Source organism: Zea mays, chromosome 10 (assembly GCF_902167145.1).
Source record: "Zea mays cultivar B73 chromosome 10, Zm-B73-REFERENCE-NAM-5.0, whole genome shotgun sequence".
Lineage (NCBI taxonomy): Eukaryota > Viridiplantae > Streptophyta > Magnoliopsida > Poales > Poaceae > Zea > Zea mays.
The window spans coordinates 130,335,573-130,356,127 of NC_050105.1; the positions used below are offsets into that span (position 1 = coordinate 130,335,573).

At 52.9% G+C, this 20,555-nt stretch overlaps 2 protein-coding genes across 7 annotated transcripts; one reads left to right on the forward strand and one right to left on the reverse strand.

The window, feature by feature from the left end:
* Positions 1 to 8,641: 8,641 nt before the first annotated feature.
* Positions 8,642 to 11,227, forward strand: LOC103641803 (uncharacterized). Its single transcript, NM_001301591.1, has 4 exons — positions 8,642 to 9,023; positions 9,541 to 9,848; positions 9,929 to 10,711; positions 10,820 to 11,227. The coding sequence occupies exons 1-4, from the start codon at positions 8,642 to 8,644 to the stop codon at positions 11,225 to 11,227; spliced, it is 1,881 nt and encodes a 626-aa protein (NP_001288520.1).
* A 119-nt stretch (positions 11,228 to 11,346) lies between these two features.
* On the reverse strand, positions 11,347 to 13,230 carry LOC100240692 (uncharacterized). Of its 6 annotated transcripts, none has more exons than NM_001306063.1 (6): positions 12,727 to 13,230; positions 12,578 to 12,631; positions 12,424 to 12,465; positions 12,090 to 12,189; positions 11,897 to 11,994; positions 11,347 to 11,750 (listed from the first exon to the last, which is right to left on the reverse strand). In NM_001306063.1, exons 1-6 carry the CDS (start codon positions 12,880 to 12,882, stop codon positions 11,559 to 11,561), a joined length of 642 nt encoding a protein of 213 aa, NP_001292992.1. In that variant the 5' UTR covers positions 12,883 to 13,230; the 3' UTR covers positions 11,347 to 11,558. The 6 variants fall into 6 exon arrangements, 5 of the variants coding, with proteins under 5 accessions (NP_001292992.1, NP_001292991.1, NP_001292994.1 ...); NM_001306062.1 differs by having other exon boundaries at positions 12,424 to 12,471; NM_001306065.1 differs by having other exon boundaries at positions 12,086 to 12,189; positions 12,424 to 12,471.
* Between the last annotated feature and the right edge of the window lie 7,325 nt (positions 13,231 to 20,555).

Here is a 20,555-nt window from a genome sequence, read left to right on the forward strand (position 1 = left end):
GGTGTAGTGGAGAGAAAGAATCGAACTCTATTGGACATGGCAAGAACCATGCTTGATGAGTACAAGACTTCGGATCGGTTTTGGGCCGAAGCGGTCAACACCGCTTGCTACGCCATCAACCGGTTATATCTTCACCGAATCCTCAAGAAGACATCATATGAACTCCTAACCGGTAAAAAGCCCAACATTTCATATTTTAGAGTTTTTGGTAGCAAATGCTTTATACTTGTTAAAAGAGGTAGAAAATCTAAATTTGCTCCTAAAACTGTAGAAGGCTTTTTACTTGGTTATGACTCAAACACAAGGGCATATAGGGTCTTTAACAAGTCCACTGGACTAGTTGAAGTCTCATGTGACGTTGTGTTTGATGAAACTAACGGCTCTCAAGTAGAGCAAGTTGATCTTGATGAGATAGGTGATGAAGAGGCTCCATGCATAGCGCTAAGGAACATGTCCATTGGGGATGTGTGTCCTAAGGAATCCGAAGAGCCTCCAAGAACACAAGATCAACCATCCTCCTCCACGCAAGCATCTCCACCGACTCAAAATGAGGAAGAGGCTCAAGTTGATGAAGAAGAAGATCAATCAAATGAGCCACCTCAAGATGACGGCATAGATCAAGGGGGAGATACAAATGATCAAGACAAGGAGGATGAAGAGCAAAGGCCGCCACACCCAAGAGTCCACCAAGCAATCCAACGAGATCACCCCATCGACACCATCCTCGGCGACATTCATAAGGGGGTAACTACTAGATCTCGTGTTGCACATTTTTGTGAGCATTACTCGTTTGTTTCCTCCATTGAGCCACACAGGGTAGAGGAAGCACTTCAAGATTCGGATTGGGTGGTGGCAATGCAAGAGGAGCTCAACAACTTCACTAGGAATGAGGTATGGCATTTAGTTCCACGTCCTAATCAAAATATTGTAGGAACCAAATGGGTCTTCCGCAACAAGCAAGATGAGCATGGTGTGGTGACAAGGAACAAAGCTCGACTTGTGGCCAAGGGATACTCCCAAGTCGAAGGTTTGGATTTCGGTGAAACCTATGCACCCGTAGCTAGGCTTGAGTCAATTCGCATATTATTAGCCTATGCTACTTACCATGGCTTTAAGCTTCATCAAATGGACGTGAAAAGTGCCTTCCTCAATGGACCAATCAAGGAGGAGGTCTATGTTGAGCAACCTCCCGGCTTTGAAGACTGTGAGTACCCTAACCATGTCTATAAGCTCTCTAAGGCGCTTTATGGGCTCAAGCAAGCCCCAAGAGCATGGTATGAATGCCTTAGGGATTTCCTTATTGCTAATGGCTTCAAAGTCGGAAAGGCCGATCCTACTCTATTCACTAAAACTCTTGAAAATGACTTGTTTGTATGCCAAATTTATGTTGATGATATTATATTTGGGTCTACTAACGAGTCTACATGTGAAGAATTTAGTAGGATCATGACACAAAAGTTCGAGATGTCTATGATGGGGGAGTTAAAGTATTTTCTAGGATTCCAAGTCAAGCAACTCCAAGAGGGCACCTTCCTAAGCCAAACGAAGTACACTCAAGATATTCTAAACAAGTTTGGGATGAAGGATGCCAAACCCATCAAGACACCCATGGGAACTAATGGGCATCTCGACCTCGACACGGGAGGTAAGTCCGTGGATCAAAAGGTATACCGGTCGATGATTGGTTCATTACTCTATTTATGTGCATCTCGACCAGACATTATGCTTTCCGTTTGCATGTGTGCAAGATTCCAATCCGACCCTAAGGAATCCCACCTTACGGCCGTAAAACGAATCTTGAGATATTTGGCTTATACTCCTAAGTTTGGGCTTTGGTACCCTCGGGGATCCACATTTGATTTGATTGGTTATTCGGATGCCGATTGGGCGGGGTGTAAGATTAATAGGAAGAGCACATCGGGGACTTGCCAGTTCTTGGGAAGATCCTTGGTGTCTTGGGCTTCAAAGAAGCAAAATTCGGTCGCTCTTTCCACCGCCGAAGCCGAGTATATTGCCGCAGGCCATTGTTGCGCGCAATTGCTTTGGATGAGGCAAACCCTGCGGGACTACGGTTACAAATTAACCAAAGTCCCTTTGCTGTGTGATAATGAGAGTGCAATCAAAATGGCCAACAATCCTGTCGAGCATAGCCGCACTAAACACATAGCCATCCGGTATCACTTTCTTAGGGATCACCAACAAAAGGGAGATATCGAGATTTCTTACATTAACACTAAAGATCAATTAGCCGATATCTTAACCAAGCCTCTTGATGAACAAACTTTTACCAAACTTAGGCATGAGCTCAATATTCTTGATTCACGCAATTTCTTTTGCTAGATTGCACACATAGCTCATTTATATACCTTTGATCATATCTCTCTTATATGCTATGACTAATGTGTTTTCAAGTCTATCTCAAACCAAGTCATAGGTATATTGAAAGGGAATTGGAGTCTTCGGCGAAGACAAAGGCTTCCACTCCGTAACTCATCCTTCGCCGTCGCTCCAAGCCACTCTCCATCTTTGGGGGAGAGAGCAAAAGGACTTCATCTTTGGTATAATCTTAACTCATTTGCTTATGACCAAAGGGGAAGATAGCACTTCGAGGGCTCTAATGATTCCGTTTTTGGCGATTCATGCCAAAGGGGGAGAGAGTAAGAGCCCAAAGCAAAAGGACCGCACCACCACCATTTTCAAAAACTTCGTGTTTTCAAAGAATTTTATCAATTGGTAACCTATTGTGTTCAAAAGGGGGAGAAAGTAGTATTTCAAAAATGATATATCAAAACCCTCTTGAACACTAAGAGGAGGATCTCATTTAGGGGGAGTTTTGTTTAGTTAAAGGAAAAGCATTTGAAACAGGGGGAGAAAATTTCAAATCTTGAAAATGCTTCTCAAAATCTTATTCATTTGCCCTTGACTATTTGCAAAAGAACTTTGAAAAGGATTTACAAAAGAGTTTGCAAAAACAAAACATGTGGTGCAAGCGTGGTCCAAAATGTTAAATAAGAAAGAAACGATCCATGCATATCTTGTAAGTATTTATATTGGCTTAATTCCAAGCAACCTTTGCACTTACATTATGCAAACTAGTTCAATTATGTACTTCCATATTTGCTTTGGTTTGTGTTGGCATCAATCACCAAAAAGGGGGAGATTGAAAGGGAATTAGGCTTACACCTAGTTCCTAAATAATTTTGGTGGTTGAATTGCCCAACACAAACAATTGGACTAACTAGTTTGCTCTAGTGTATAAGTTATACAGGTGCTAAAGGTTCACACTTAGCCAATAAAAAAAGACCAAAAGTTGGGTTCAACAAAAGAGCAAAGGGCAAACCGAAGGCACCTCTGGTCTGGCGCACCGGACTGTCCGGTGTGCCACCGGACAGTGTCCGGTGCACCATCGGACATGTCCGGTGCACCAGAGGACTCCAACGCAAACTCGCCACCTTCGGGAATTTCCAGAGGCACTCGCGCTATAATTCACCGGACTGTCCGGTGTACACCGGACAGTGTCCGGTGCGCCAAGGAGGAGCGGCCTTAGGAACTCGCCGGCTTCGGGAATCTCCAACGGCTAGTCCGCTATAATTCACCGGACATGTCCGGTGTGCACCGGACTGTCCGGTGCAGCTCCGGAGCAACGGCTATTCGGCGCCAACGGCTACCTGCGACGCAATTAATGCGCGTGCAGCGCGCGCAGAAGTCAGGCGCGCCCATACTGGCGCACCGGACAAGGAACAGTGCATGTCCGGTGTGCACCGGACATCTAGGCGGGCCCACAAGTCAGAAGCTCCAACGGTCAGAATCCAACGGCAATGATGACGTGGCGGGGGCACCGGACATGTCCGGTGTGCATCGAACTGTCCGGTGCGCCATCGAACAGACAGCCTCCCAACGGCCACTTTTGGTGGTAGGGGCTATAAATACCCCAACCACCCCACCATTCATTGCATCCAAGTTTTCCACTTCTCAACCACTACAAGAGCTCTAGCATTCAATTCTAGACACACCAAAGAGATCAAATCCTCTCCAAATTCCACACAACGCCATAGTGACTAGAGAGAGTGATTTGCTTGTGTTCTTTCGAGCTCTTGCGCTTGGATTGCTTTCTTCTTTCTTGATTCTTTCATTGCGATCAAACTCACTTGTAACTGAGGCAAGAGACACCAAACTTGTGGTGGTCCTTGTGGGAACTTTGTGTTCCAAGTGATTGAGAAGAGAAAAGCTCACTCGATCCGAGGGATCGTTTGAGAGAGGGAAGGGTTGAAAGAGACCCGGCCTTTGTGGCCTCCTCAACGGGGAGTAAGTTTGCAAGAACCGAACCTCGGTAAAACAAATCCGCGTGTCACACTCTTTATTCGCTTGCGATTTGTTTTGCACCCTCTCTCACGGACTTGTTTATATTTCTAACGCTAACCCGGCTTGTAGTTGTGTTTATATTTGTAAAATTCAGTTTCGCCCTATTCACCCCCCTCTAGGCGACTATCAAGTACAACCAGCTCCTTATAAAGTTTATAGTCCAGTTCATAGTCCATGTTTATTACAAAACAGCATACATTGATACAAAACCAAAAGAATTTCAAGCTTTTTCCTTCGTTCTTCCCCCTTGCTCATCTTTGCTTCCTTCTTGATCCTTTCTCTTGCTCCCAGGTGATAATTGTTGCTCATCATCGAGATACATAGCTTCAAAAGCTGCCTCAAGGTCCTTGGTTTTCTTCTCCACAATATGTTGCTTGTGTTGGTCAGCCAGTTCCCAGTCCTTGATGCATGAGAGCACGTCCACCATGTCCGTTGTCAGCTGTCGTCGCCGCTCCTCGAGCACCCTGCTAGCTAGACTAAAAGTTGATTCTGAAGATATAGTAGCGACAAGGATAGTCATAATATCTCTAGCAAGTATAGAAAGAATTGGATAAGTCTGATTATGTCGTTTCCACCAGCTAAGTAAGTTAAAATCTGGACCAAACTTAGTTTCAGTATCACTATCTAGGTAAGAAGTGAGCTCAGATATAGAAGATGAACTACCAGGTGTACCTGCACCATGTATATTAACATTACAAGTACAAGAACTAGTATTATAAGTTTCATCATCACCATATATATCATCCCAAACCTCTGTAGCCTTACCTGAACCGGTACCTAGCATTGGTTGAGTATTCAAACAAACTCCACCGAATTTGGTTTCATAAATCTGAAACGTCTTAGTTAGTTTGGTACGAATAGATGATGGGAATCTACTATAATCTGTACCATTTAGAGTAGATAACCTTTGAAGAACTTTATGAAACCCTCTCATCTTTGCTCTAGGATCAAGAATGAAAGCAAAGGCATAGAGAATGGGTATTTCTCTCCAATATTTCAGAAACTTTGATTTCATAGGAACAACGACATCTCTTAACAATTAATGGTTCTCATATGCATTAAGATGCCTAGCAATTTTCAGAATATGATGCAACATCAAGGGTGAAGTAGGGTAATAAACACCAGACAATGCCACAGTTGAATCATAGAATAGCTGAAGAAAAGGTAACAACTTTTCTGCAATAGACCAGTGATTATCACTTAGTAAAAATGACCCATCAACTTTGCAAGGATGGTTGGTTCTGATCCAAACAGAGAAAGTACTTTGATAAGGAACCAAATGCTTGAGCATAAGAAAAGTGGAATTCCATCTAACATCCATGTCGTCTCCAAATTTACGAGGGCGGACACCAACACTAAGGCAATATTGTTTATAAGATGCAATACGTTGATTTGAAGAATTCAAGAATGTTATTGCAGTTCTAAAATCTTCAAGATATGGTTTCAAACGTTTCAAACAGCTCTTAACAATCAAATTGATTATGTGGCAACCACAACACTGATGCAAAAAAATAGCACTCAAATCATATTCATTTCAACTAGGTACAGGAATCAAATGGCCAATGTAACCAGAAAACACTGGTTTTAGAACTTCCATAGCAGTTTTGTTAGATGAGGCATTATCAAGCACAATAGCAAAGATTTTATCAGTAATTCCATAATCAGTAGCAACCATTTCAACACGCTCAGCAATGTTAAAACCTGTATGAGCTACCTCAATTGGTCTATGACCGAGCAACCTCTTTTCTAAACACCAATCAGAGTTCACAAAATGAGCAACAACACAAATGTAATCCTCTTTTGCCTTTCCAAACCAAATGTCTGATGTAAGTGCAACAGATGAAACAGATTTGGGTACATTAATAAGTTATTCAGCACGATTATTAAAAAGTCTAATCAAGTCTCTAGCAGTGCTTTGCCTAGAGGACTTAACAAACCGAGGATTATGAGCACGAGTAATGTATTCTTGAAATGCACTAGATTCACTAAAACAAAGAGGTAGGTCTAGTCTAGCAATCATACGACAAAGCTCAGTCCTTGCAACAGATGGAGAGTACTCCCAATGCACAACAGATCCATCATCGTTAAACTTAAGCAGGGATTGAGATCTACCAGTTCTTTCTTTTTCTTTCTTAGCAGGGCAAAGTTCTAGGTGACGGATCAAATGTCCAGTTCTAAAAGAAGATTTAGCAGACAGTGTGTGCTTGTAGTGAAGGCAAATGGCGGAAATCCTTACGTCCTTACCTCCCTGCTTCTCAGTAACTTCCTCAAAATGCAACCAAACCTTGGAGGTTGGTCCCCTCCTCCAGGAGCGCTTACCAGAGGCAAGCGCAGATGTGCTAGCGTCGGTCGTCGCTGTTGGGCTGGTGGATCCGGTGTGTGTATCTGCCATGCCCGTTGTTCCCGCATCGGCACCGGCGCCATCAACCTCGATGGCAGTAGCTGAACTACTACCAAGGAGGAAACATCAGGCATCATCTTGCTCATTCTGAGCTTCAAGTAGTCGTTCCTCAGCCTCTGCTGCTTTAACGAACTCGTCGTCCATGGAATCATCATCCATGGACATTGTCGTCGCCCGTCGTCATCGGAACACCCACGCAGTCGGCGTCTCCAGCTCCCTCACGGCAAGCGCCGACCTGAGATCTTCATCCAAAAACCAAATCAAAACAAATGAGAGGGACACCATATCTACCTACTACGGTTCACCAAATCGAATTATTACCACCTTACCTGCGCTATCGGAGCACCAGATCCACCGACTGTGTGGTAGGGACTTGGGAGCAGCGAGCTTTAGCAGATTGAGACCAAACCGATACCGGAAGGCGAGGCGAAGGGGAGCCGGGAGGGGACGCCGGTACCAGAAGATGAGGGGAGCCTGGAGGGAGACGAGGTGGGTGAAATACCTGAGGCCCGTGGAGCAGAGACACGGCGATGGAGATGGAGCAGAGACCGGAAGACGAGGGGAGCCGGGAGGGAGACGAGGTGGGTGAAATACCTGAGGCTCGTGGAGCAGAGACGCGACGATGGAGATGGAGCAGAGACCGGAAGACGAGGGGAGCCAGGAGGGAGACGAGGTGGGTGAAATACTTGAGGCACGTGGAGCAAAGATGCGGCGATGGAGCATAGACCGGAAGACGAGGGGAGCTGGGAGGGAGATGCGACGATGGAGCAGAGACCAGGCGGCGGCGATGGAATCTAGGGTTTTATGGAATCGCCGTGAGCGCCAGCCGCCAGGCGGTTTTCTGGAATCGCCGTAGCCCCTATAGGGTTTTCATGTGCCTGAGCGTCTCTGCCTGAGCGTCTAGGGTTTTATTTTCTCCCACTCCGAGTCGTGCCCGAGTCGGGCCTGCTCGTTTAACGGGCGTGTGCTCGTGCCAGCACTGTGGGTCGTCCTATTGGCCCAAGCATGGCACGGGGGCGTGCCGGGTTGGCACGGGCACGAACACTGTCGTGTTGGGCTAGGTTTGGGCTGTGCCGACGCGTGCCGGGTCTTGTGCCGCCCAACGGGCCGGCCCACTATGGACATGTATAGCCATATCTGAAAAAGTCAACGTTTAAAATAAAGATGAAAAATACAGTGTTGGTAGTCTCATTTTCTATATAAGGCTGACCGCAACGCTTGCCACGTGGTGCCCCCTCCCCTTGCACTGTAGAAGTATAGGGTCACTCTCCTCGTGCAACGGCTCACGCCAAATACTTCTCTCCACGCAACCGTGATAGCGGAAAGCACATGACAACACCGGATATGGGGGCGTGGGAGGCAGCAACTTGCCCTCCAATCTCGCGCTCCGTATTGTTTTTGGGTAAGGACAAAATGGTGATAGATGATGAATATGTATGAAAAAAGATATTTTATAGTTGTAGTGGGTACATGAGTAGAATTTAGGGAGAATCGCTGCGGGAGATAAAAAATTAGAGAGTGTAATCTAGGTGAGGTGGCATAAAAGTGAGATATAAGGCCAACTCCAACGGTTCATCCAAAGTTTACGTATAATTATTGTTTTTGAATGATTAAGCTTACGGAGAAGGAGAGAAATTTAGGGGGCTGCGGATAGCCTAAGCTGCGTTTCGCTGGTCAAGCCAAACGCTCAGCTCTGCCCATCCCTCGACGGCCCAACCCAAACGCGCTGTTGGGGGGGGGGGGGGGGGGGGGGGGGTGGTTTGAAACGGTGAATATTAAACCTAGTCCTCACCGTCGAGGCGTCGACACAGAGCCATCCCACCGCTGATGCGCTGATCCATCCAAGCCAAGGGGTGCACCGGCGTACCGACAGCAGCCATGCACTCGGTGAACCACTGGGGCGGGTCGTTCGACATCACCACCGACGTGGCATCGGAGGACGACGACTGCCGGAACACGGACGTCGACGCCGGTGCGTTGTCGGCGCGGCAGCACCACGAGCTGGACGAAACACAGCAGGGCTGGCTGCTGAGCCCGGAGGGGGCCAAGAAGAGGAGCAGGCACGTCGACCTCGGCTGCGTCGTCGTCAAGCGCAAGGTCCTGCGGTGGGCGTTCTGGGGGCTCGTCGCCGGCTTCGTCCTCGTCGGCCTCCCCGTCACCGTCTACAAGTCCATCCCGCACAGGCCGCCCCGCCCGCCGCCGCCGGACCGGTACGCCGAGGCGCTGCACAAGGCGCTCCTCTTCTTCAACGCCCAGAAATGTGAGCTCCCCCGTCTCCTGTCCTGTCCTGCTTCTGCTGGCTAAGCGTGCACCCGTGGGAACGAGGAGCTCTTGGGTCGAAATTTTCGGACGAAATTCGCCATCTTCGATCCGTTGAGCCTGCGCAGACCTGCCGCCGCGTTAGAAATTGGGGGATTCGGATCTCGTTTTTTGCCTGCGCACACGTCTCTTCAATAATGGCAGCCGTCACTTGCCGTTTCTGCACACGCGTGTAGTGATCTGCGCACACGGCTGCTGTGTGCAGCTGCAACCCTACAAATGGAATGTTTGCCAAGCTCGCTGTCAGGTCATGTCATGTCAGTAGCACTCACGTTCAGTGTGACCGTAGTCCGCGTATCTCGCTCGCCGAATGCGGCTCTGTTGCAGCAGCCTGTGCACCTTGATTCCATTGGCTGGTCTATACTCTATACGCGTTGACGGTTGATCATCTTACCACGTATATTCTCCTTGTCTGATGAGGACACGTGTGTAATTGTGCCGCCTCTTCTTGGTGACAGCCGGCCGGATTCCGAGGAACAACGGCATCCCGTGGCGTGGGGACTCTGGCCTCAAGGACGGCTCCGACGCTAAGGACGTGAAGGGCGGCCTCGTCGGCGGTTACTACGACGCCGGGGACAACATCAAGTTCCACTTCCCGATGGCCTTCTCCATGACGCTGCTGAGCTGGTCAGTGATCGAGTACAGCGCCAAGTACAAGGCCGTGGAGGAGCACGACCATGTCAGGGAGCTCATCAAGTGGGGCACCGACTATCTACTGCGCACCTTCAACTCCTCCGCTTCCACGATCGGCCACGTCTACGCTCAGGTAGTAACTAATGATCGCACGTCCACAAAGAATCGGTCGTCACGTATTGTTGATCTGGACTGGTTCGTGCTTCGCTGCAGGTGGGTGCGGCAAAGATCAAGAGCAGGACGCCGGACGACCACTACTGCTGGAACCGGCCGGAGGACATGGCGTACCCTCGGCCGTCCCTGGCGGTGAGCTCGGCTCCCGACCTTGGAGGGGAGATCGCCGCGGCCCTGGCGGCCGCCTCCATCGCCTTCCGCGACGACGACGACGCCTACTCTAAGAAGCTCGTCCGCAGCGCGGTCACCATGTTCGAGTTCGCCACCCGCGACTGGGCGGACGAGCACGCCACCTACTCCAGGCACCGGCCGGAGGTCGAGCCCTTCTACAACTCCACCAGCTACTGGGACGAGTACGTCTGGGCCGCCGCGTGGATGTACTACGCCACCGGCAACGCCAGCTACGTCAGCTTCGCCACCGACCCTCGGCTCGCCGAGCGCGCCAGGGCCTTCTACGACGACGTGCTCGACTTCTCCGTGTTCAGCTGGGACAACAAGCTCCCTGGCGCCGGCCTGCTCCTGTCGCGGCTGCGCATGTTCCTCAACCCCGGCTACCCCTACGAGCAGTCCCTCGTCCGCTACCACATGGAGACCGGCCTCGACATGTGCAAGTACCTCCGGCGCTTCGGGGCCTTCAACTTCACCGGGGGCGGGCTCGCGCTCTTCAACCACGGCAGGGGGCAGCCGCTGCAGTACGTGGTCGCCAACTCCTTCCTCGCCGCGCTCTTCGCCGACTACATGGAGGCGATCAACGTCCCCGGGTGGTACTGCGGACCCAACTTCATGCCCATTGAGGACCTCCGTGCGTTCGCCAAGTCTCAGGTAACATATGGAGACTGGAGCATGCATGGTGGCGTTCTCTCTAGCTGTAGGCTGTAGCTGGTTTGTGACAATGGCGCGTCTGTGATCCGTTATTCCATGATTGGGCAGCTCAACTACATCCTTGGGGACAACCCGAGGAAGACGAGCTACGTGGTGGGCTTCGGCAACAAGTACCCTCGGCATGTCCACCACCGGGGCGCGTCGACGCCGCACAGCCGCGTCAAGTACTCGTGCACCGGCGGGTACAGGTGGCGCGACACCAAGAAGGCGGACCCGAACGTGATCACGGGCGCGATGGTGGGCGGGCCGGACCGCAACGACAGGTTCAACGACTCGCGCATGGCCTTTGGGCACACCGAGCCGACTCTGGTGGGCAACGCCGGCCTCGTGGCGGCGCTGGTGGCCATCACCAGCAGCGGCCGCGGCGTCGGAGCCGTCGACAAGAACAGCATGTTCTCCGCGGTGCAGCCGCTGTTCCCGGCCACCCCACCTCCGCCGCCCGTGTGGAAGCCTTGAGAGATCTCGTGGGATAGAAAGCTTATCCTAGCATCTCTCAAATAAAAACAGAGAAATTCTTGCTTCCTTGGTTCAACCAGGAGATTACTCCAAAACACAAACCAAGAGTAGATGAATTTCCTAAAACGCTAGCGTTTCATACCCCCGAGGGTGTCTAACAGAAACGCTAGCAGATTGAATGAAAGTATACAGTCACCACAACAATGACACGATGGCAAGGTCTAGCCACCAGTGTCACAAATATTGGTGACTATTATCACCAAACACAAGCTGAGGACTCTCTTTCAATCCCTGCTACATACTGAAAGACATACAAAAAGTGAAAAAAAAACTAAGAGTTGGAATGAAGTTCAAGAGGGATTTTCAGCCCTACTGCCTGGCCAACCACGGATAACCATGCCGGTAAATATTGCACCGAGTGCTCCTTATCAGTCGCTTCAGTTTCTTCGAGAAGTAGCTTCATCCAACCACTGGTTGCACAGGGGTGCAGGGCCAGCCATGGCTTGCTTAAATGGGGGTGCTCCTGCAGGATTCCAAGTCCAGGTAGAACACAATCCTTGCACAGTTAGCAAACGACAGGCCAGAGTTCGTTCTACGTGTCACTGCCAAGACTCAAGAGCCAATTTCTGTTTCAATAGAAATCAAGGATCATGCATGAAGCAGGCATACCTCTTGAGTAATAAACGTCCACTTTGATTCACTTAATACTTTCTGTGAGTGGGAAGGAAGACCCTCTTTTACCTCATCTAGAGTTAGTAGCTGCCCACCTAAGTAAAGGTTCCAGACGTCCGGCGTTAAGAGAAAGTGAGAAACCAATTAATACTAGGCAATAACATCCACTTGTGTTCTCAAACATACATACTAGTGTGATAACCGCGAAAGTATAGCACTGGGACTTTGTAGGAGAAGCTGTAGACAGCATGGAAATCATAAACATGAACATTGTCGCTGGAGCTCTCGACCTGCAGGGAATGAACCATGGACATGACTTCAGAGCTCGAGTTGTGTGAGGTGTGCAGATACTAGATCGATACGAGCCAAGTCTTGTCCCCAAAATTCAGTACAAGACTGTATGTCCCAAAATCATCACCCAATTTAGAGCTGCTGCCTTTATATGAACTCTAATTGTTGTGCAGGGGTGAGATGAAGATCAGACTTGGCTAGTTTATCAATAAGCAGTTCACAGAAACATTTACCCAAGCTACATCCCCTGCACCATCGAACTTCATCTCTTCGATCTGCTCCTGGAAGAACACTCTGCTAGTTAAATGCAAGCATGAATGTCACCTATTGCAAACATCATATCACTTATCATATTTATATACAGATACAGGACAAGAAACTATCCACCTGGCTTGTTCCACAGCTGCGGTACACTCTTTCCAGGGCTAGATACCCTTCTACCTGCAAGACAAACAAGCATATTCAGAAAATAACAAGGTGAATCAGGGAAAGGGAGACTGGAAAACAATACGTAAAAAAAAGAGAGAGAGACAAACCTCCGACGGCACCCCCAATTTGCTGCACGGCTTCCACGTCCATTCAGGAAGGGAATCGTCGACCTCGATCTCCTTCCACCTCTTAACAAGCGCCGCCGCGGAGGTGTTGAAGCTGTCCGGAGACAGAGTCCCGTCCCATACAGGGGAGCCTCCCATCGCGAAGCAGGGGAAGACGCAGCGCGGGCAAAGGCCGTCCACCAGTCTTCCACTGTGGAGTCGCTAAGCTCCCAAACTCCCGAGGCCGGGCGCCAAAATCCGCAGCCGCTCTACCTGATTTGCCCACGACCCGGCGTCAAAATCAGAAGGTTGGGGAATGGGGAACTCATGGAGGGTTTGCGACTCTCGCTGGAGATGAAGCTCTCCCTCAGCTGCCGGGTCGGTTGCGGGTCCTCGGCGTCGGCGCCGGGATGCGTCACGCAGAACACGGTCTGTACGTTGATTGCGGCTGTCGTCGTCTCTAGCGTCGAGCGGCTAGATCGAAAGTCCGTGCGCTCGTGGTGGACTGATGAGGAGCCGGGCGGTTGGGCCTAATGAGTCTTGTTTTTCTGTTTTGGGCCGTATCCATGTCGGCCTGTGTGTAGTACTCGTATGAGAGACTGAACCTCCTAAAAAAATTACCAGCCAGTACGTGTTTCAAATTTCTACACACTACAGTATGCTAACCTATCGGATATGGGTTTATGGGACGAACAAAGCACATTAGTCTGGTCCCCTTTGCACAAGCGTTTAGATGGATGGGTCGGCCTATTTTTCCAACACATTTTCCTATATGATAGTTTAAGGGGAAAAAAATATTTTCTCAAAAAGAGACTTGGTCGTTGGTCCGTTGGTCGTATAACTACAAACTTATATACTACGGGATTACGGGTAAGTGTATTAAGTGATTTGAGTCAGAGGCATTGCGTCATACTGTACACAGACTAGGAACGGAAACTGCTCGTTCGGGAGGGGAACAGAGGGAAGCGAGTGTGCGTGCGGCGCTCACCACAGATGTGCCGGCCCTGGGAAACAGGGGAAGCAGAAGTGCAGAAGGTGTCGCTGCCCTGCGCCCTTGCCTGCAGGCTGCAGGCCGCACGCCCGCACCGCTTCTCACGTCTTCTATTCTTTTCTCCCAAGTCCCAACACATCTTCCTTGCATGAAAACAGAGAGCGGCGGCAGCCTGCACACATGGGCGCGTCCAGGATTTAGAAAATAGGTATTCGAAATTGTACTAGAGAGAACAAATTGAATGGTCTAAAATCTATCCTAATAGACTTTATATATATATATATATATATATATATATATATATATATAATTGATTCATGTATAGATAGTTATAGTATATAATAGAACATACACATTACAGAAATAGTAAACTAAATTATAACTCACATAAAAATTAAGATACACTCAAGCTCACTAAATCATAACTCACATAAAAATTAAGATACACTCAAGCTCAATTCACAAATTAGTGAAACCACTAACGCGTAGCTGCAAGCTTAATTCACAAATCACAATGCGATCAAGCCAGCAAGTGCTAAGCCGCTAACGCGTAGCCTACTAGCCTGGCAGCAAGAGCAACTGAGCAAGCGCTTGGCAGTAAGACGAGTAGCCTGGCAGCACGAGCATGGAGCCTGGACGGTGGACGCACGGGCACGGCAAGGCGGCAAGCGAAAGCGGCGGCTGGAGTGAGCCTAGCGGGCGGCGGCTGGAGTGAGCGCAGGGGTCTGAGTTAGCGACCAGACAGACAGAGACGCATGGCAGACCTAATAGGCCAGATGGACTGAGCACAAGGAAGTAAAGAACAAAGCCTAAAACGAATTTGGGTCTACATACTCAGTATTCATGTATTTTTTGATATTTCAGATTATATATTATATATATAGCATATACATATATATCGGCGTTTCGAGACCGGGGGTCCCTAGGCCGACGAGTGAATGTCGCCGCGTGCCCCAGCCTAGATGGGTCGAGCGCGAGGCCGAGCGCGAAGGGGGGAGAGCGAGGCGGCCGGAGACCGGCGTGAGAGAGGTGGGAATCCCGCGGCATTCGTGTTCGTCCCGCGCCCAGGTCGAGTGCGCTTGCAGTAGGGGGTTACAAGCGTCCACGCGGGAGAGGGAGCGAGCGGCTTCAAGCGAGCGCGTATCTCGTCCTCGTCCCTGCGCGGCCAACCCTCTCTAAGAGGGCCCTGGTCCTTCCTTTTATAGGCGTAAGGAGAGGATCCAGGTGTACAATGGGGGGTGTAGCAGAGTGCTACGTGTCTAGCGGAGGAGAGCTAGCGCCCTAAGTACATGCCATTGTGGCAGCCGGAGAGATTTTGGCACCCAGCTGGTGTGATGTCGTGGCCGTCGGAGGAGCGATGGAGCCTGGCGGAGGGACAGCTGTCGGAGCGGTTGAGTCCTTGCTGACGTCCTCTTGCTTCCGTAAGGGGGCTGAGAGCCGCCGTCGTCACAGAGTATGCAGGGCGCCATCATTGCCTATCTGGCGGAGCGAGTCAGATGGGACGCCGATCTTGTTCCCTGCGGCCCGAGTCAGCTCGGGGTAGGGTGATGATGGCGCCTCCTGTTGACGTGGCTGGTCTGCGCCTTAGGTTGGGCGATGTGGAAGCTCCTCCGAAGCCGAGGTCGAGTTTGTCTTCCGTGGCCGAGGTCGGGTCCGAGCCCCAGGTTCGGGCGAGGCGGAGATCGCCGGCTGATGCCGGGGCGGAGTCCGAGCCCTGGGGTCGGGCGAAGCGGAGTTCGTCATCTTCTGGGGCTTAGCCCGAGTCTGAGCCCTGGGTCGAGCGGAGCGGAGTTCGTCGTCTTCCGGGGCTTAGCCCGAGTCCGAGCCCTGGGTCGGGCGGAGCGGAGCTTCCTATGGTGCCTTCGACCGGGCCTGACTACCTGTCAGCCTCACTCTGTCGAGTGGCACCGCAGTCGGAGCGGCGCAGGCGGCGCTGTCTTTCTGTCAGGCCGGTCAGTGGAGCGGCGAAGTGACGGCGGTCACTTCGGCTCTGGGGCGCACGCGTCAGGATAAAGGTGTCAGGCCACCTTTGCATTAAATGCTCCTGCGACTTGGTCGGTCAGTGCGGCGATTTGGTCAGGGTTGCTTCTTAGCGAAGACAGGGCCTCGGGCGAGCCGGGAACACATTCGCCGCTGGAGGGGGGCCTCGGGCGAGACGGAGATCCTCCGGGGTCGGCTGCCCTTGTCCGAGGCTAGGCTCGGGCGAGGCGCGATCGAGTCCCTCGTATGGACCGGTCCCTGACTTAATCGCACCCATCAGGCCTTTGCAGCTTTATGCTGATGGGGGTTACCAGCTGAGAATTAGGAGCCTTGAGGGTACCCCTAATTATGGTCCCCGACAGTAGCCCCCGAGCCTCAAAGGGAGTGTTAGCACTCGCTTGGAGGCTTTCGTCACACTTTTTTGCAAGGGGACCAGCCTTTCTCGGTTGCGTTTGTTCCGGTGGGTGCGCGCGAGCGCACCCGCCGGGTGTAGCCCCCGAGGCCTCGGAGGAGTGGTTTCACTCCTCCGAGGTCTTAATGCCTCGCGTAATGCTTCGGCTGGTCTGGTCGTCCCTCATGCGAGCTGGCCGTAGCCCGGGTGTACGGTCGGGTCCCAAGTTCTCGGGCTGGTATGTTGACGCTGTCAACGGTTCGGCCGGAGCCGGGTTTGCGAGAGCAGCCCCCGAGCCTCTGCACAGGGCGAGAGGACGATCAGGGACATACTCGACTTTTTTACATACGCCCCTGCGTCGCCTTTCCGCAAGGAGGAGGGGGGAAAGCGCCATGTTGCCCTCGATGGGCGCCGAACATGGTGTCTCCGGTGAGCTGCAAGCGGGTAATCCGAGTGGACGCCTGTGCCCCGTTCGTTAGGGGTCGGCTAGGGGCCCAGAGGCACGCCCAAAAGTACCTGCGGGTGATCTGCCGGACCCGGTCCCCTGGCGACGGGGTCCGAGGGCTCGATGCCTCCCTCCGATGGGATTCTGTTACAAGATCGTTCCCGCTGGTCTCGGAAATGTCCTAGGGTACCTCGGGAGCACAGCCCGAGCCTCGGCTATGTATCGAACGTACCCATGGTCATCCCTCGCTCGGTGTCTGAGGTGGCTGTGAACCCTTCGGGGGCCAGCCTTCAAACCCCTGATCAGTAATGGGCGCGGAGCCCGAGTAGCCTGAGGCGGCCGTTGAACCCTTCCGAGGGGCCGGTCTTCGAACCTCTGACCAGTAGTGGGTGTAGGGCCCACGCGATCTGAGGCGGCTGTCGAACCCTTCCGAGGGGCCAGCCTTCGAACCTCTGATCAGTAGGGAGGCTCAGAGCCTGGTTCCTTCACGGGGAAGGATCCTTTTCGGGGTATCCCCCTTTCCCGGTCCCTGTTGCAAGAGAGAGAAAGAGGAAAAAGGAAAAGGATACGAAATCGAATGACGCGGCGTACCTTTTTTGACGCGGTCATTATGGCGAAGGCGAAGCGTCGCCCGCTTCTCCTGCCAGAGGCGCCGTCTGTCCCGCCACGGAGTTAATGCGACGGGGCGAGTGGTTGGCGGGGCGGCCGTTGCGCATGCGCGAGCCGTTCGTGGAACGGAGCACAGGCGCGTTGTCTTCACGCCGTGAGAGAGGGTTCTCTCGCTGCCCCCAGACGGGACGTGAGCTTGGCTGACGACGTGGCCGCTGCTCCTGCCCGCCTGCCACCGCCATTACTGCCGGCCCATTTTTGGCCGCATTGACCGCCGCGCCAGGCTGGCGCTGCTGGGTCGTGCGCTGGGTCACCTCGAGCCGCGGTATTGGCTCCACAGTCGAGGAGGCACGGTAGTGGCGCGAGTGGCGGTGCTGTTGCATGCACGAAGCATTCGGCGCGCCGGTTGCATGACGCGTGGGCCTGGGCCTCCATGCTGGGCGTGTTGGGAGTCGGAGAAGCGCGCCCACTTGGCGCTGTTGCATGCCGCCTGCATGGTTGCCCGCCCCTTTCGCCCGTTGGTCTGGGCAAAAGTGGAGAGTCGCTTGTAACCGCTGGGCGGTTGTACGCACCGCGCACGGCGGTTTGGCTTCTTCCGCTCTAAGCCGGCTTGCATGACGTGTGGGACCCAGCCCCCGCGCCGCAGGGGAGGACCTTGGAGTGTGTTGGAGAAGACTTAGCCCGCGACGGTTGGGGGCGCAAGTAGGGAGAGTCGCCTTTAAAAGGAGGGTGACCCCCTCTGGAAGGCGACCATGTCTTCGCGCTCCCTTATGCATCGTGTCTTTCCACCTTCCAAGCCCCCGGATGGGGGATATCCGCCGTCTTTCCGCCTCGTCGTTGGAGGAACACAACTCCGTGGGAGTTGGTACCTTTCAGCCATCGTTCGGCTTCAAGGATTTTCATCATGCAGCCCGGCTGCACCCCTCCGCCGGCGGTCACCCAAGATGGTGACCTCCAGTTTGATGGTGGGGGAAAGCGAGCCGGGCTGCGGCCTCTGGCCCTCCCTCAGCCTCAAGGATTTTCATCACCAGGGCTGGGGAGGGGAGTGAGCCGAGTTGGGGTCGGCCCCTGCGTGGGCGGTGGCCCGCTCCTTCCCTCAGTGATCGGAGGGGAAGGGCGGTCGTCGTCCGTGGCGCTGGCAGCTGCAGCGTGCCTGGCTCTCGGACGCGAGTGGCTTCGGAGCCGCTCCCGGCGCCGACGTCTGCCACGGCAGCTGGAAGAGGTTTTTCCGCCGACGAGATAGCCAGGGCCGCCCACGGGCCGACCTCCAACTCTACGGCCTTCTGCCCGTCCTTGCCTCACGAGTTTGGGCATGGGCGGGGGCCTCTTGGCAGCAGCATCCGCCCTGAGGTCAGCGCTGCCGCTGTTCGGCCCCCCGGAGCAGAAGTCGTCGTCGTCGCCGCTGCTGGAGCGGGCGACGGCGTGCCGTTCGTCGGTCTTCTGTTGCTCCGCAGGCCCCCCCCATTGAGTGGGGTTGTTCATACCTGCGGAGGTGGAACCGGAGTTCCGTTTGTAATGGCACTTTGAATGCCAGTGTTTTTGTTCATTGTGGCTGTCGGGGCCTAAACATGTATGTATTTTCGGCACGGAGCCGTGTTTTTCCCTCATTTTCGAGCACTAAGACTCGCCTGTTGGTTGTCTGAACCGCTTCACAAGCGTGAGTCGCCCCGTGTAAAGGTGACGAGCGAGATATCCGTATCCCGGAGGCGTAGGAGTCCCTCGGCTCGGTCGGCCTTGTTGTCCGAGGCTTCTCTAGCTTAGTTAAAGGAACCCCTCGACCGCTCTTCGATGAGCCAAGGCCAGGGGTAGCGGTATCAGCATGAACAGGGGCAGAGTTGGCTTGAAAAGAAAACCTGGTTGGCCGGAGCCTAGCCGGGTCGTCCGTTAGCGGGACCGACACCGGAGTTGACCAGCCGAGGCCTCGGGTCGGGCTGACGCCCTTGGAGGACGGCTGGCTGAGGCCCCGGGGTGACCGGCCGAGCCGCATGCTCGGGCCGGATTCCCGGAGAAGACCCTAGCAGCGATTGCCCGGGCGTGGCGATGACGTCGTCCTTTAGAGTGGAGACCCTCGGACCGCGTCGCCGTCCGAGGCTAGGTCGGACCTCGCCGAAGGTGTCGTCGATGCCGAGGGTGCTGCTGCTCCCTTCAGCCGTCAAGATCCGAGCCTGCAGGATCGGATTATCTTGTAGCGTGTGTTTTCTGCGGCCGCCGAGGCCTAAACACACCCTCGCCGTGTTGTAAAGCTGCGTCTCTTTTCCTCTTGTTTCGAGTATCTGGACTTTTTTGTCGGTAACAGAATTGTTTTGCGCGAGCGAGAGTTGCTTCTCACGGAAGGTGATGAGTGAGGTATCCGTATCCCGGAGGCGTAGGAGTCCCTCGGCTCGGTCGGCCTTGCCGCTTACGCGCACTCTTGCCCGTCCATGGGGTTCTGTTCCCGACGCAGTCGAGAAGGCTCAAGAAATCGCTTCGGCAGAAGAGCTTCCGAACGTGAAGACTTGTTCGGTCCGCGGAATCACTTATCCGAACGTGAGTTACTTATCGCAGAAGGTGATGAGTGAGGTATCCGTATCCCGGAGGCGTAGGAGTCTATCGGCTCGGTCAGCCTTGGCTGCTTACGTGTACTCCGTCATTTTCAGGATCCACTTTCGAAGTAGTCAAAAATCACGAAAGACATTCTGGCAGAAAAGATCTTTTTTCAAGGAAAATTTCGACGCAGAGGGGGTTCCCCCCCTTTTAGCCCCCGAGGGAGGGTCGGGCTTTGTCGAGGCAAGGCTGACCCTTCCTTGATGACTAAACTTTGCGTGGGAGCGAGGTTTATGAACAACTTGAAAACATCTTAAGGGTAGAAGCGACGTAGCTGTTGGATGTTCCAAGCGTTGCTGTAGACCTCGCCTTGACTGTTGGCCAGCTTGTACGTTCCGGGCTTCAGAACTTTGGCGATGACGAACGGCCCCTCCCAGGGGGGCGTGAGCTTGTGCCGTCCTCGGGCGTCTTGTCGCAGCCGAAGCACCAGGTCGCCCACCTGGAGGTCTCGGGACCGGACCCCTCGGGCGTGGTAGCGTCGCATGGACTGCTGGTATCGCGCCGAGTGCAGTAAGGCCTTATCCCGAGCCTCCTCCAGCTGGTCCAGCGAGTCTTCTCGGCTAGCTTGGTTGCTTTGGTCGGTGTAGGCCCTCGTCCTCGGGGAGCCGTATTCCAGGTCTGTGGGCAAGACGGCCTCGACCCTGTAGACTAGGAAGAACGGCGTGAAGCCCATGGCTCGGCTTGGCGTTGTCCTCAGACTCCAGACCACCGAGGGGAGTTCCTTCATCCATCGCTTGCCGAACTTGTTGAGGTCGTTGTAGATCCGAGGCTTGAGCCCTTGTAGAATCATGCCGTTGGCACGCTCTACTTGCCCATTTGACATGGGATGAGCC

What these genes read in the sequence shown, in the direction of transcription:
- LOC103641803 (NM_001301591.1), top strand. Translation starts at nt 8,642, where the DNA reads ATGCACTCGGTGAACCACTGGGGCGGGTCGTTCGACATCACCACCGAC. An exon ending in CTTCTTCAACGCCCAGAAAT is followed by an intron (nt 9,024 to 9,540) that starts GTGAGCTCCCCC and finishes TCTTGGTGACAG; the next exon opens with CCGGCCGGATTCCGAGGAAC. An exon ending in TCGGCCACGTCTACGCTCAG is followed by an intron (nt 9,849 to 9,928) that starts GTAGTAACTAAT and finishes GCTTCGCTGCAG; the next exon opens with GTGGGTGCGGCAAAGATCAA.
- LOC100240692 (NM_001306062.1), bottom strand. Translation starts at nt 12,882, where the DNA reads ATGGGAGGCTCCCCTGTATGGGACGGGACTCTGTCTCCGGACAGCTTC. An exon ending in GCAGCTGTGGAACAAGCCAG is followed by an intron (nt 12,472 to 12,577) that starts GTGGATAGTTTC and finishes GTGTTCTTCCAG; the next exon opens with GAGCAGATCGAAGAGATGAA. An exon ending in GTGCAGGGGATGTAGCTTGG is followed by an intron (nt 12,190 to 12,423) that starts GTAAATGTTTCT and finishes CATTCCCTGCAG; the next exon opens with GTCGAGAGCTCCAGCGACAA.